General features: G+C 37.8%; 4 protein-coding genes across 6 annotated transcripts; 3 read left to right on the forward strand and 1 right to left on the reverse strand.

Moving 5' to 3' along the window:
• Positions 1 to 2354: 2354 nt before the first annotated feature.
• LOC113286026 (CASP-like protein 2A1) lies at positions 2355 to 2865 on the reverse strand. The gene is made up of 2 exons (XM_026534750.1): positions 2791 to 2865; positions 2355 to 2701 (listed from the first exon to the last, which is right to left on the reverse strand). The coding sequence occupies exons 1-2, from the start codon at positions 2830 to 2832 to the stop codon at positions 2399 to 2401; spliced, it is 345 nt and encodes a 114-aa protein (XP_026390535.1). The 5' UTR covers positions 2833 to 2865; the 3' UTR covers positions 2355 to 2398.
• A 654-nt stretch (positions 2866 to 3519) lies between these two features.
• On the forward strand, positions 3520 to 5118 carry LOC113291293 (60S ribosomal protein L14-2-like). Its single transcript, XM_026540845.1, has 5 exons — positions 3520 to 3563; positions 3718 to 3819; positions 4158 to 4229; positions 4516 to 4645; positions 5093 to 5118. Exons 1-5 carry the CDS (start codon positions 3561 to 3563, stop codon positions 5116 to 5118), a joined length of 333 nt encoding a protein of 110 aa, XP_026396630.1. The 5' UTR covers positions 3520 to 3560.
• A 692-nt stretch (positions 5119 to 5810) lies between these two features.
• On the forward strand, positions 5811 to 9198 carry LOC113288802 (apyrase 2-like). 2 transcript variants are annotated; one of them, XM_026537926.1, is made up of 9 exons: positions 5811 to 6248; positions 6336 to 6464; positions 6564 to 6620; positions 6716 to 6808; positions 7224 to 7426; positions 7594 to 7685; positions 8277 to 8494; positions 8608 to 8809; positions 8923 to 9198. In XM_026537926.1, exons 1-9 carry the CDS (start codon positions 5952 to 5954, stop codon positions 9036 to 9038), a joined length of 1407 nt encoding a protein of 468 aa, XP_026393711.1. In that variant the 5' UTR covers positions 5811 to 5951; the 3' UTR covers positions 9039 to 9198. The 2 variants fall into 2 exon arrangements, with proteins under 2 accessions (XP_026393711.1, XP_026393712.1); XM_026537927.1 differs by having other exon boundaries at positions 5813 to 6248; positions 8620 to 8809.
• A 680-nt stretch (positions 9199 to 9878) lies between these two features.
• Positions 9879 to 12795, forward strand: LOC113286027 (protein BASIC PENTACYSTEINE6-like). 2 transcript variants are annotated; one of them, XM_026534752.1, is made up of 3 exons: positions 9879 to 9944; positions 11127 to 11240; positions 11423 to 12795. In XM_026534752.1, exons 2-3 carry the CDS (start codon positions 11172 to 11174, stop codon positions 12374 to 12376), a joined length of 1023 nt encoding a protein of 340 aa, XP_026390537.1. In that variant the 5' UTR covers positions 9879 to 9944; positions 11127 to 11171; the 3' UTR covers positions 12377 to 12795. The 2 variants fall into 2 exon arrangements, with proteins under 2 accessions (XP_026390537.1, XP_026390536.1); XM_026534751.1 differs by having other exon boundaries at positions 9890 to 9944; positions 11076 to 11240.
• The last annotated feature ends 1123 nt before the right edge of the window (positions 12796 to 13918 follow it).

Consider the following 13918-nt stretch of genomic DNA (forward strand, 5'->3'; position numbering starts at 1 on the left):
CTATCTAACGTCCTTTACATCCTAGAAGTTGCTTCAACCCGAGCGAAGACTTATAAACCAATATGTCTCCCACATATGAGCCTATTTTGATTTTCATTTGATCGTTAGATCAAGTGAGATAGGAAATTGTTTGCAATAAATGTAAAGTTCAGCAAACCTCAAAATTTGGTATGTACGACTCCCGAAGAGCAGCCTAGATTATTATTCACCTCACAAGAAAAAACAACAACTGGATACCAATTAAGAATTTTATAGTCGTACAAAGTCAGAGAAGAATAACTTTGTGATTTATATCAATCTTTCCTGCCTGAGTAAAACTCGATAAAAATTATCAAGATCAGGATACACGAACTATCAAAGATAAAATAGTCGGACCTGTCTCCACGAATCCCTTAGCGAAGTATTTAAGTCGTTAAACCTAATTATGTTTCTCAGAAGAACTGAAAACCTAGGTTAAGAGAGAGTCGACTCTAGTTTGCAACTAGGACACATGAAAGTGTTGGGATTAAGTTTTCCCATATGCATGAGCTTTTCCTTATATAGACTTTCAAGATGGAAAGTTGCTACGATATAAGCTAAGGTAGCTTTGTAATCAAGCAAGAAATGTTCATCGTTAGATGAAATTCGAATTGAGGATCAAGTTAAGATAACTTACAAAATAAGCACTCATTTTCCATCGTTAGATGAAATAACTTGACATATTCACAAATAAAATATACACTTAAAATAATTAGGATGGATATTTGTGGGTGAAAATAAGAATAGTCTCGAGGGCCTAGTCCTAACCACAACACACTCAAATCCCCAATAGTGGAGAGAGAAAGGTTGAGAAAGAGACCCCCTATATTGTATTTCCTTTCCTTATTCAGAGCCTCTCCAATGGAATATGTGTGAGAGGAAAAGTCTTCATCCACATGGGATACACATTCATATTTCCTAAAATCATTCTCCAACTCTAACCTCTTCAATTAATATGGAGATGACATGGCATGTTCTTTTATAGACATCCTATAACTCAACCTCTAGTTTCAGAGGTTTACTAGGAGAATTGTATTGATCCTAATCAACATTTCTATACTAAAAATAGATTTAATTTATTAAAAGGATTTTTAATCAAAAATCAAATATAGATTAGCGAATTGTTTCCCTTTTTCTTTCGAAATTTTTTCTTCCCCTTGTTCTCATTCTATCTCGTTTTTCATCCATCACCATTAGACTATCTGATGTGAATCAATCAGGAACTATTTTATGATTCTCCATTGATGACTAATAGCTCAAGGTTAATTGAATCTCCATCAAAGATTAATAAATTAAATTTCATCAATTAATTCTTTTGATGTTCTCTCTTTTATAGTTATTTTGTTGTAGATGATGCAGAGAATCAGATAATATCATCACTCAAGGTTGAACCCACCCTATTGTGTTAAGGAGAATCTGATAGTATCTGTTCACTTTTCTGATTCTGAACCGGTTGTATAATCTAAGAAACTAAGACCAAGTTTGTAAATCTTTAAAATATATAAGGGAATTGACTTCATATGTATGGATTTTATATTTATGTGCTTGAGGTATAACGACAGAAACAGGCACAGGTGAATGTGACAATATGATGGAATAGATGGAGTTTTCCTTCAGCAAAATGATTTTTTTTTATCGAATAAAATGTTCATAACAAATATATACATCCAGCTAGGCAAAGAAACGGAGATATTGCGAATCGATTGGAAAGAGATTTTTTTTATTCCTTATATTTAGCAATAATTGTTGGAATATATGTTGAAGGATGTATTCCCACAATGCCACATATGAAGCAGACCACATGACCATTGGAGAATCTCTTATAGATATTCCCAAAACTTCTTATTTCCATGAAATTATGTCACATGTTTCCAAAACCTCTTTTTTTACCCTAATTGCCATTCTCCTATTATGACCTCTAATCTTCCTTTTAATTTCTTACTTATCCTCCATAATCCATGGACTCCTCCATGAGGCTTGTGCTTTAATAGTCCCCAATAGGGGTGCACATACCCTACCCATATCCGCCAATCCTACCCTACCTGCCAGTTTTTTAACCGTATCCTATCCTACCCACTATTTGGCGTGTAGGGTAACGGGTAAAGATTTTCTTAACCGCCGTTAGATGGGTAGGGTGACGGATAAAGCTCGAAATTATCCTACCCTACCCGCCTACCCGCCTATTTATCTAACAGCCGTTAGTAGCCGTTGATCTTTCTATTATTGATCATCTTTGCCGTTAGAAGGATTCATATACTCTTCCATGTGGTTGTTCTTATACTAACCATTGTCGACCTTGGTGAACTGATGTGCGACATTAGAATTTATACCTTAACTTTATAACAACGATTCTTTTATGTTTAGTACGGGTACAATTTTGTTAAGCTGGGAAAGCAGCTGCCATTTCTTGATCCTGCTTGTTTCTGGGGTACGACGAAGCAGCGGTGGAGGAAATGCTGGGAGCGTCGTACTTACTGAAAAGTCTGTCGGAAGAAATGAGTGAAAGAATCACGTAAAAACCGACAACTGAAAAGGTAATCCCGATAGACACTGTTGCCTTTTTACAGAATCCACCATACGACCCACAGGCTTCACTCCATGTCACAGCAACATCACCTTTGTTAGCCAAGTAAACTACCTCTGCTGATACAGATCCTGCTACTAGTATCACATATGTCACAACCTACAACACCAACAAGCATATACTTACATGTTTAAGGTTGAGTTTGATCTCTGTGTACGTTTACATGTTAAAAATGAGGTGATCGTTACCTGATCGAAGATGAAAACTGTCCATGCTCCTCGCCTGGACATGGAAGGGGCGGTGGTACCAGTGGATGAGCGAAATACGGATGTAATATAGAAAACTAAAAAAAAAAAAAACGGTTATACCCGCCACCTTATCCTACCCGACCCGCCAATTAGTGGGTCGGGTAGGAACTTAACCGTTTAGTGACGGGTAAAATTTTTTTTACCCGCCAATCAGCGGGTAGGATGACGAAATAGGCCATATCCTACCTACCCTACCCGTTGTGCAGCCCCATCCATGAGTAATACTTTCCCTTGTGTAACAACATTTTAAACTTTCAGTAAATTCCATTCCGAGCATAACAATATTTTAATCAACATACCCACACCCGTGGGTTTAATCGAGCATCCACTTTATCAATGACGAATTAGAAAAGAACATAAAGAAACAGATTTAGCCATTAAAAATACGCAATTAATACACGTCGACAAATATAACGAACAACTTGGTTTGACATCTTCAGAGGATTAAGAGAATTTTTGTCATCAAGAAAATATTTTCCCGAGAAAATAAGTCAAGTTGATGACTCAATGAGTAGAATTTACCCTCGTTAATAACATTTTAATCTTTCAGTAAATTTCGGTTTGAACATTGAGTTGTGCGGGATGCACGTGCTGTCCCCTTCTTGTTACAATGAAAAGTTAGAACAAATCCCGAATCCATGCACGATCCAAAAAAAAAACTAGCGACCTCTATTTTTTTCTTTCCAATTCCAACCACCGGAAATTTCAAAATGGTATAACATCTACTCAAGTTCCCTTATTGTCTAATCTAATCTGGTAAATCATTATTTTAGGGTTTTATGTTTTTTCTTGTGTGTGATTGCTTAGTTTAACTTTTCAAACTAGGGTTTAACCGTATTTGTGGCGTTATTTTTTCTGATTTCGTAGCCTTTCAAGCGTTACGTCGAGATTGGGAGAGTTCCTCTGGTTAACTGCGGAGAATGTTACGGTAAACTTGTAGTCATTGTTGATGTCATCGACCAAAACAGGGTAAGCTTTTTATCTCTATAATGTGATTACATGCTTTCCGGTACAACGGTTTGCGATGGGTTTTACTGTATCATCTTGTTACATAAAAAAAACTCTTGAACCCAGTTAAGGGTAAGTGGCATTTTGGCATTGTGTAGTGTTAAATTAGTAAGATGCTTGATAGCTTGGACATTTTCCATTGTTACGAGGAATGACTCCATAACTGATCGTAGTACAATCTCCTATAGTTGTAGATTAGATTTTCGTCGATTTAGCAATGAACTTACTAATAACGTATGGTCAATATGCTGAAATACATCAATGTGACTCAGCCTTACGCTTGTATCTAATCTAAATAGGCGGGTAGCTCCAAACATGAATGGAGCGTCAAGAGAAGAGCAGACAGCAGCCACTTGCTTGCATCCTCTCAGGTAGCTCCAAACATGAATTGTTGCATGTTTGGTTCAGAAATTTGTTTCCCATACTTCTTTTTCCTTGGTCCTGTGTAATCTGGCACATATCAGGTTTGAGTACCAATAAGTCAAAATGGTCCCGTCTAACTTGTATAAGGGTAAATAAATGATTTTGGTTATGCTATTTAGTAAGATTACTCTGCTAGTTTCCTGTTGTCTTAACAAGACTGGATACCTTATACTTTTTGGTTTGCATTGTGTTACTTGCAGATGTTCTGATTATTACTTTCTGTGAATGGAATAGGTACTTGTTGATGCTCCTGATATGGTGAGAAGCCAAATGAGCTTCAAGAGGCTCTCGTTAACAGACATCAAGATTGACATTGGCAGAATCCCCAAGAAGAAGGTTTTGATTGGCGCCATGGAGGCTGCAGGCAAGTTACCAGATTTATTCACGCAGTGTTTAAAGAAATTGATAACTAACTATGTTCACTGCATCTGCCTTATCACTAATTATACCGTTTGTTTAAATGTTGTACATTAGATGCTTGCTGATACAAGTGCTTATACTCTTGACTGGGGGAAACATGAAAACTAACAAGCCATTTCTGGAAAGGCTTGGTTGCTTATTGCAAAGCAAAAGAAAAAAGCAGTAAATGAACTGAAATTGCCGAATTTACCAGAGATGATTTTGATTATCGGAAAAACTCTGAACTAGTAAATGAACTGACCGTAGTCTAAAAGATTCCTATCTGATTTGCATCGGAGATACTGAAATTCGGGGCAGTAATTTGGAAGAATTCCATTAGATCCAAATGTTTTGCCTCTTAAGATCTGTTCAGTTCTTCCTTAGATTTTTTTTTTTTCCTTGTTCTTGACAGAGCTTTTGAATGTGGCAGACGGGTAAAGCTGCTCGTCGGGAGCTCAGGAAGTGGCTGCTAGGAGGGAGATAGCCATCAAGGTCTTGAGGGAGATGAAGGCTGAGATGGAGCACCAGGCTGCATAAGTTTTGGACATCACTTGTAAAGTTAAACGTTCAAGGAAGGAAAAAAATAAATTAGTAGTTGAATTTTGGCTATTCTGTTCTCCTGGTCCTGCCATTTTAAAGATTCAAGAATTACAGTTGTCTGTAATCTACTTGAACTGGATGTAAAATTTAACCATCACACTTTGTCTATATCTTCGAGTCTTTGCTTTCAGGTGGGACTCGGACCCAGGATCTCCCGCTCCGTAGTCGTAATGTAGTATTCGGCTATTTGCTGTTTTCGGATTTAAAGGAAAAAACTGAACAATCTGTGATATTGTATATACGGTTGTTGTCTTACATTTCGCAACCGACTCCATCCATCCTTACTTGCACACCTCCACAAACAAAAACAAGCTATAATCTTGGACCCAAACAAAAACAAGATTAATCAAATGAACTACTTTACCCAAATCTTACTCCACGTGTAAACTTCAAAAACAAGCGAATTAAAGTTTAAACGAACCCCAGAAACACAATATCATTACGCCCCACAACAAATTCACCATTTAACCAATCAAGTCAACTTCTTAAACAATGCGTGAAAAAACCCCTATATAAATAAAAAAAAATCTTGATCGTCGCATGAAACTCCCAGTTTTTCTTCTTCTTCTACCCTGTTCTGTTCTCTAGATCCAAATTCTGGATAGACAGAGTCTGAGAAAGAAGAAAATCTAGGGATTTCATTTTATCATCATCATCTTCAATTGAATACAATGAGGAGAAATAGACAAGAAACAATGTCAGAAAAGATGTATAGATTTAGAGGATTGATTTTAGTAGTATCAGTGCCTTTACTTCTAATCACATTTGTTCTGTTTTTGATGCCTCATTCATTTCAAAATGAAGAAGATGTTATTATTAATCGTAAAGTAAATCCTGTTACTGCTGGATCTAAATCTTATGCAGTCATTTTTGATGCTGGTAGTTCCGGTAGTAGAGTTCATGTCTATTGTTTTGATAGTAATTTGAATCTTGTTCCTATTGGAAACGATCTCGAACTCTTCGTTCAGGTATTGTTGGATTTTCGTCATTATTTTGAGATTTGGATTTTGAATTGGTTTGGAATTGCATTGAATTGTTTTTTGATTTTGGTGTAGAAAAAACCAGGGTTGAGTGCTTATGCTAGTGATCCATACTTAGCTGCAGAATCACTTCAGTCTCTGTTAGAGAAAGCGGAGAATGTGATTCCGAAGGAATTACTTAGGAAAACACCAGTTAGAGTTGGGGTAAAATTTTAGTTCATTTTGTTTTTCTTGGTTGAATTGTACTTCGTTTATACCGTTTTAATTATCCTTGATACTAGTGTTGTCCAAAATTTGTTGTAGGCAACAGCGGGTTTGAGGCAATTGAAAGGCGATGCATCGGAGAGGATTTTGGAATCAGTCAGTGACATTGATTTCTTTTGATTTTGAAGTTTTTGTTTGTGTATTTTTATGTTGAGAAATTTGACAAGTTGGTAGTATGATTTGTTTTTCAGGTAAGAGATTATCTTAGAGAGAATAGTACATTGAAATCAAGTCCTGATGCAGTAACCGTTTTGGATGGGACTCAAGAAGGTGCGTTTCAGTGGGTATGTTGTAAAAACACTTCTCTCGTGCTTTGTGACACCATGATTTTTTGGTTTCTTTTTGAACATTGTTTTTCTGGTGTTTGTTTCATTTTCATTTCATGTTTTTATGCTGGACAAGTATGGTAAATAATCTGTTTGCCTAAACATAAACTCTTGTAGATACTTAATTGAAATTATTGCTATGCAAATTATCCCGAGGGCTTCAAGTTAACACTCTGAGATAAATAGTAATTAAAAAATGTGGATTTGTATAGTATGACATGTTGTCAAGTTTCCATCTGATGGGCTTGGTGTTGGTACTTGCCCAAGTTGGCATTTCATCCATTTTACCCTATGTTTTTAAGTGTTCTCTTTATATCCTTAATAGTCGTGGCATCAAATTAGATTGTAAGGTTGTAACTTCTCGTTTTTATAGGTTACTATAAACTACCTGCTAGGGAATTTGGGAAAGAAATATACAAAGACAGTTGGAGTAGTTGATCTTGGAGGTGGATCTGTTCAAATGGCATATGCTATCTCAGCTGAGGATGCTGAAAGGGCTCCAAAACCATCAGATGGGGGTGCATACGTGAAGGAACTGTTTCTTAAGGGAACCAAATACTACCTATATGTGCACAGGTTATCCATCTTACTTGGCAACTATTGATGTCATGGCTTCCAGGATTGTGTATCTTTGGATTTGTTGTGTGGGTGGAGTATGATGTAAGATTTGAGTAGCAAGAAGATTTTCCCTTTTGGGAGCGTTTCTAATAACATTTTCAAATGCTTTGGATTTATCGTTGCAGTTACTTGCGTTATGGATTACTAGCAGCTAGAGCAGAGATTCTCAAGGCAGGAGATGGCTCTGGCAATCCCTGCATCTTGTCCGGTTATCAAGGTATGCTGCTAACGATTTCTCAGGCACTCTAGTATCCACAGTGATTGTACAATCTGTTTTTTCACAAAAACTGATACACACACGAGCCACTTTTACCCCCAAACAGCAAACAGAAGTTTATAACTTAAATGGCTCTTGAAAAGCGCTTTTCTCATGGTCAGGAGGACTATGCTTGAAAGAAGTGAAAAACTAATCCCTATCCTATGTGTATAAACAGGGTTTTGTCGTACTTATCGTTTCTTTTCCTGCGATTTCCTGAGGAAATAGAAGAACACCGAGAAACCTGACTGTATGCATGAGACAAAATTTGTTACAAACTATAGTATCCTACCTATTCTATTCGACTCGCTCTTAAATCCATGTTATGTTTAGTTTGAACTTAGAATGCTTTCACTGCACAATTTTAATAGGCTCTGTGTCTAGAAAAGCTTTGCGTAAGTCCATGAGGTTCTAAGGGAAAGTGCCATGCACGAAGCAGGCGAACACCTATATCTTGGTGGATGAAATACATATACATATATATTCGACCTGATTCCAGGCTCATAGTGAAAAGAAAGTTTTTGAGGATATCTTTTTTCTTTTTTTCTCAAGGTTCTTACAAATATGGTGGAGCCGACTATGATGCATCAGCTTCTCCTTCTGGCTCCAATGTGAAGCAGTGCCAGAGAGTAGCCTACAAGGCTCTAAAAATTGATGAACCAAAGTGCACAGCGATGAAGTGCACATTTGGTGGGATATGGAATGGTGGTGGTGGGGATGGACAGAAAAATTTATTCGTTGCTTCATTTTTCTTTGACCGTGCTGCTGAGGTAACAATGGTCCATGACCAAACATACTTGAGAGTTGAGACCACTTAATCTGGTCAAACATCATATGAACACTCGAGTGCCTTTTCTAGTTAGCATCCTAACTTAGATTATAGTTCAAACTACAGGCTGGTTTTGTGAATCCGAAACTCCCTACGGCTCAGGTTCGGCCCATGGACTTTCTGGATGCAGCTGTGCGTGCCTGTGCAACAAAACTAACAGATGCTAAGAGTACCTATCCACATGTGGAGGCGGATAATCTCCCATACATATGCATGGACCTCATGTATCAATACACTTTACTCACGGATGGATTCGGTATGTTAAATCATTACAATGTTAATTACAAATGGATTCAGATAATCAGTAACTTCTCCACTACGTATCCCCATTCACTCAACCCTCTCTATTTCTTTCTATTTATGTAACAGGGCTAGCTCCAAGACAACTGATAACATTAGTGAAGCAGGTGAAGTATGGGAATTCCTTGGTTGAAGCTGCATGGCCTCTAGGAAGTGCCATTGAAGTTGCTTCTTCTTCAAAGTGAAGATTGTAACGAGTATGATTCATTATCATTAACCATTTGTAGACTGTTATATTTTACAGGAAATACCGATTTATAGCTTCAAATATACAGCATTCTGTTATTTTTTGCTGCAACACAATCATACAAAATGACCTAATATATCACAACAGTAGAGTTGGACTCATTTCATTTACATTTAATTCAAGTTACTTTACAAAATAAAACACAAAAATCTACTCATCTTACATAGTTCGTTATGCAATGAAGAGTTTAATGTCGATTCCAGTTTCATTTGGTTCCAGTTTCCTGGATTTCCTTAATGATTATTTCATTCCGTTCTTGCTCTAGTGTCTGAAATTCCAACCATAGCGCTTACATTCACTAACTTCCCATACCAACCTGTTCTGCATTCAATTCGGGTGGATGATACCGATGGCCAATTGGGAGGGGTTGAACCCCTTCACACTGTCACTGGGTCCGAAATGTTTGAGCACATTCCTTTAAAGTTTGACTTTTGCATCACCATTATTGACTTCATTTGACAAGTCTAACTACTTAGATGCTTCAACGTGCATAGCATGAACGATAAGCTTCGGAAGTTTCAACACATTTCTTCTTCTACTACTTTCTTCGATTTTCCAGAGTTTTTATGGGATAAACTTTAAATTCACATTATTCAGTACAAGTTAAACTACCAAAAATAACCGTCTCCTTTTATTCTGCACTGTTGGATTCTTAACCAACGGTGCTCATTCATTCAAAAACGAGGGAAATAACATAGTAAAAAGTAGTGAAATTTATGCAGTAATTCTTTCCCGTGTTATATATTACTTTAATAACTGAACGACACGAGAAGGATAGTGCGATTTCCACGACAAGCAGGATTTTTGGGTTGGGTTTCTCTTCTCGTCTCTGGAAGCTTCAGAAGTAAGCTCTTGTTTTCTTCTTTGTTCTCTTTAATTCTCTTTAATGGAGGTTTCTTTTGTATTTCGCTATCTCTATCTGACTTAGCGTATCTCTGAAGCCTGCAGGTCTTGACTTCCTTCTTCTATGCTGAATTTATTTTTGCTATCTGAATACAATTGAATTTCTTATGCTAGCCTTAGCATGCATGTAACTTACTATGGTCAATGTTTGTGGATTATCAAATATCATATATCAAGTAGTTTTTGGCAAGTTTACTTTTGATGGTCTATTTGCAATGTCCTTCTTAGTTCTTACCGTGATCAAATTCAACAAAACCCCATTGCAGTAGGTTTTTGAGATTTTGATTTATTGAATAATGAAACACTGAAAGAATCTGTTTCTTGTGAAATTGTATTCATGTCCCGTTGTATTTGGTTTTTGTGTTTTAGTTAGTACTACTTTGTATATGCAACAGACTAGAAATTCAGTACCCTCTGCAGTCTTTGGATTTGAAATTGAAATTTGCTGATATGCAATCCCTTGTATCCCATGATGTATCATGATATTGTTAGACTGGAAAAATTGCATTTTACAGACATGAAATGTTTCTGGATTGGTGGTGTTCTGAAGAACTTTTCCGGGGCCGGGGTAATACCTAAACCGAATTTATGATTTTTGTCCTCGGGATTCATTCAAATAGAAACTAAGAATTGGTAGTTGCTTGGGTCCATGTACCATGGTAACAATCTTTTGGTTAGAATTGATTTGGATTGGTTGTGACATGTTCTTATGAGTAAATAGTAGGTCTGCAGAACACTTCGACTTGTATATACCAGTTACACAAAGTTCTGTATTCAAAATATCCATCTATCAACTATCATCAGGCATGCAATTATTTGTAGTTCTACGTATTCTATCATGTGGCATGTGCGTCTTTGAAGATATGCAATCTAAGTTTACTGGGTCCGTAATGGTATTTGCTGGGACTAGTGATTTCCATCTGAGATTTCTTTGGATGCTTTCTTAGGTTTTATATTTGCACCTGCTTAAGGTTTTTCCAAGGCATGCTTCTTATCTTTGGGAGGTTTTTCTTTTCTATGTAGCTCATAAAACCATTTACATTGCTGGCGTTTTTTCTTTGTTTGCGACCAGCTCGTTTGATGTTGTATCACATCGTGTGTTGAACTTATAATGTGACAGCAGAAAGTTCTTCTAGCATCAACATAGTTCTGCTTGGATATTCGTAAAATGGATGACAGTGGGCAGCATGGTAATGGGAGGCACAGACATGAATCTTACAAACAGTTTCACCCTCAGGTATGGAAGCAACTAGAGATCCATCTGTTATCGACTCTCTAATGACCTCCTTCTATTCTATATTGTTCTGTTGAAACACTTAAGCTGTGCGAAGGAAAATTATCGTTTTATATATTTCAGCACTCATTGGCAAATTGCCAAAATACTGATAGTTCGATCCTCCCACTATCTTACTGGTGCAGTTTATGCTTCCCCCACAACTAATGAAGGATGACCAGGCAAGGATAATGAAGTTCATGAGTATCTTAGGTGACAGGGACACTGCAATCAGAGAACGGAATTTGGCTATATCAGAGAAAGACGCCGCTTTGGCTGAGCGAGATCTAGCAATCATGCAAAGAAACACTGCCATTTCTGAGAGGAATAATGCAGTGATGGAACGAGACAACGCTTTCGCTGCCCTCAAATACAAACTGAAGTCTTCTGTGATAGGCAGTAGCGTGTCTCCAGCATGCCCCTCAGAGTTTGATATTGCACGTGGAACGACATACATGCACCAGATACAGCACATGCAGCAAAACCACATGGCCAAAGCTTCATACAACCCAAGGCAGATGCACATGCATGACAATACCTCCTTATCAGCTGTTTTGCCTGAATCTCTGAAACCTGGACCGGGTGGGAGACCAGTGGAGAACAAGGTCATTTCATCCAGCGAGATGACAGCATCAAAGCCGCCTTCAAGAAAGAGGGCTAAGAGAGAAGGTGAGGGCTTGAATAAGCATGCCACAGTTGCCAACACGTATGAGCAGTATATGTGTGGTAATGGGAGCGGTGAAGAGGAGGAAGACCAACAGTGGACGAAGATGGAGCAAAGAGGGCTAAAACAGGTGAATTTTGACGCCTCTAATATGCTGCCTCCTGTTTGCTCGTGCACCGGTGCCCTACAACAGTGCTATAGATGGGGTAAAGGAGGTTGGCAGTCTGCTTGCTGCACAAAAACTTTGTCAGTGTATCCTCTGCCTGTGATGGATAATAAGCGAAGCTCTCGCATTGGTGGAAGAAAGATGAGTGGCGGCGCTTTCACAAAGCTAGTAAGCCGGTTGACTGCGGAAGGTCATGACTTGTCGTTGCCACTTGATCTAAAGAATCATTGGTCCAGACATGGGACAAATCGTTACAGCACCATCAAGTAGAAACACAGCAGAAGATGTAAAAACAATACTGGACATAAATCAACTTGTAGGATGACTCTAATAGTGGCAAAGGTGGTAAGATTGCTGAAACTTGCTATGTGATGTGATGGCAGATAGTTGCACATACAAAGCTTTTTGAATAGCTGACGATGGATGAGTCTACAAGGAATATTTGGGTCACAGGGGAAGCACAGGTATCGGGTATGAACTATGAAGTGCAAAGTAAAGGGAAGAAAGTTTGATGGAAAAGAAAAAGAAATAGGGTTCCTCTCTACTGGCATGAACATGCATTTTGTTTTGTGTTTGTACATAGTATGTGGTGGCGGCTAAGTGTCTTATCTGAAGTTTCATCTTTTTGTTAGAGCAAGAACTGCGAAGTTTCAAAATTTCTCGACAGTTTTCAGTATTACTTTTACACAGCAAATGTTGGGAGATTCGGATCTCGATATTAGAGGGACCGAATATAAACAATATTCGCCGCCGTTAATAAAAAGTAGGTATCGGTGCTCCCTCAAAAAAAAAAAAGAGAAGAAAAAACTCTCTCCTCTCTCCTTTCACCTGATTTCTCCCCCTCTCTTCTTCTAACGGCTATTTCTGGCCGTTTTTTCCCTGTCTTTTCTCCCAACATTTCTCCCAACGGCTCTTTCTCACCGCCGTTATCCTGGTTCTTGCCGGTTTTTTCTACCTCAGAAATTTTTTTCTACCTCTGAAATTCTGATGATATCTTCTGACTCTCTCAAAACGCAATCATGAATACTACCCAAAGAAATCACATTTGCATTGCAGCTGTAATTGCATCACACAAATCACAAAACTCACACAAATCACCTATTCCGGCAGCAATAATCAAATCACTATAATCTCATCTGATTTCTCATCCCGTTCTACTGGAAATTACAGCCTTAATTCTATTAACACGGACGATCTTCAAACTTTTGCTGCCTCAAGACAATCTATAAACTCTCACCATTCAGGTATGTGTGTCCTCTCTGAGACCCTTCGCATTCTAGTTTACCTCAATCTCCACCTGTCAATATTGGGAAGTTATACTAAAAATTGGGTTCAATGGAACAGCCTATATCCAGCATCAAACTTGGCTGCTCAAACTAAATGTCAAGTTTACATCTTCAATCACAATTTGCTAAACGAGCTCAGACAACTCTCCCTGAAACTCTACACTATGACAATATCTTTGATCTATGATTCTATAGCTATACTCAATCAGTTTCTACAAATTCTATGCAATGGCTATACCATCTCTTAAGGTCTGATTTATCTACAAAATCTAAGAAATTTCTAGCTACCAACGAACATCATAAAAACAATGCAATTTCTCCCATCATTACCCACACACCCACTTATCACTACAAAGAAGTTCTTTTACTTACTGTGAAACCAAAAATCCATATATGTTTTATAACCCAAAGCAATAACAGAAAGCAAATAGTTCCTTCAACATCAAAAAAAGAAGAAAAACAAGCTGTTCTTTATGATTGTGGGAAAGATCATTCACATTCACAACCAGGATACCCACCACAGAGC

The sequence above is a fragment of the Papaver somniferum genome, chromosome 6 (genome assembly GCF_003573695.1).
Source record: "Papaver somniferum cultivar HN1 chromosome 6, ASM357369v1, whole genome shotgun sequence".
NCBI lineage: Eukaryota > Viridiplantae > Streptophyta > Magnoliopsida > Ranunculales > Papaveraceae > Papaver > Papaver somniferum.

Coding starts and splice junctions, on each gene's coding strand:
- LOC113286026 (XM_026534750.1), bottom strand. CDS start 2,832: ATGTCCAGGCGAGGAGCATGGACAGTTTTCATCTTCGATCAG. Junction 2,702..2,790: donor CAGTTTTCATCTTCGATCAG/GTAACGATCACC, acceptor TTGGTGTTGTAG/GTTGTGACATATGTGATACT.
- LOC113291293 (XM_026540845.1), top strand. Junction 3,820..4,157: donor ATGTCATCGACCAAAACAGG/GTAAGCTTTTTA, acceptor TAATCTAAATAG/GCGGGTAGCTCCAAACATGA. Junction 4,230..4,515: donor ACTTGCTTGCATCCTCTCAG/GTAGCTCCAAAC, acceptor TGAATGGAATAG/GTACTTGTTGATGCTCCTGA.
- LOC113288802 (XM_026537926.1), top strand. CDS start 5,952: ATGAGGAGAAATAGACAAGAAACAATGTCAGAAAAGATGTATAGATTT. Junction 7,427..7,593: donor TACTACCTATATGTGCACAG/GTTATCCATCTT, acceptor TTATCGTTGCAG/TTACTTGCGTTATGGATTAC. Junction 8,495..8,607: donor TCTTTGACCGTGCTGCTGAG/GTAACAATGGTC, acceptor CTTAGATTATAG/TTCAAACTACAGGCTGGTTT.
- LOC113286027 (XM_026534752.1), top strand. CDS start 11,172: ATGGATGACAGTGGGCAGCATGGTAATGGGAGGCACAGACATGAATCT. Junction 11,241..11,422: donor ACAAACAGTTTCACCCTCAG/GTATGGAAGCAA, acceptor TTACTGGTGCAG/TTTATGCTTCCCCCACAACT.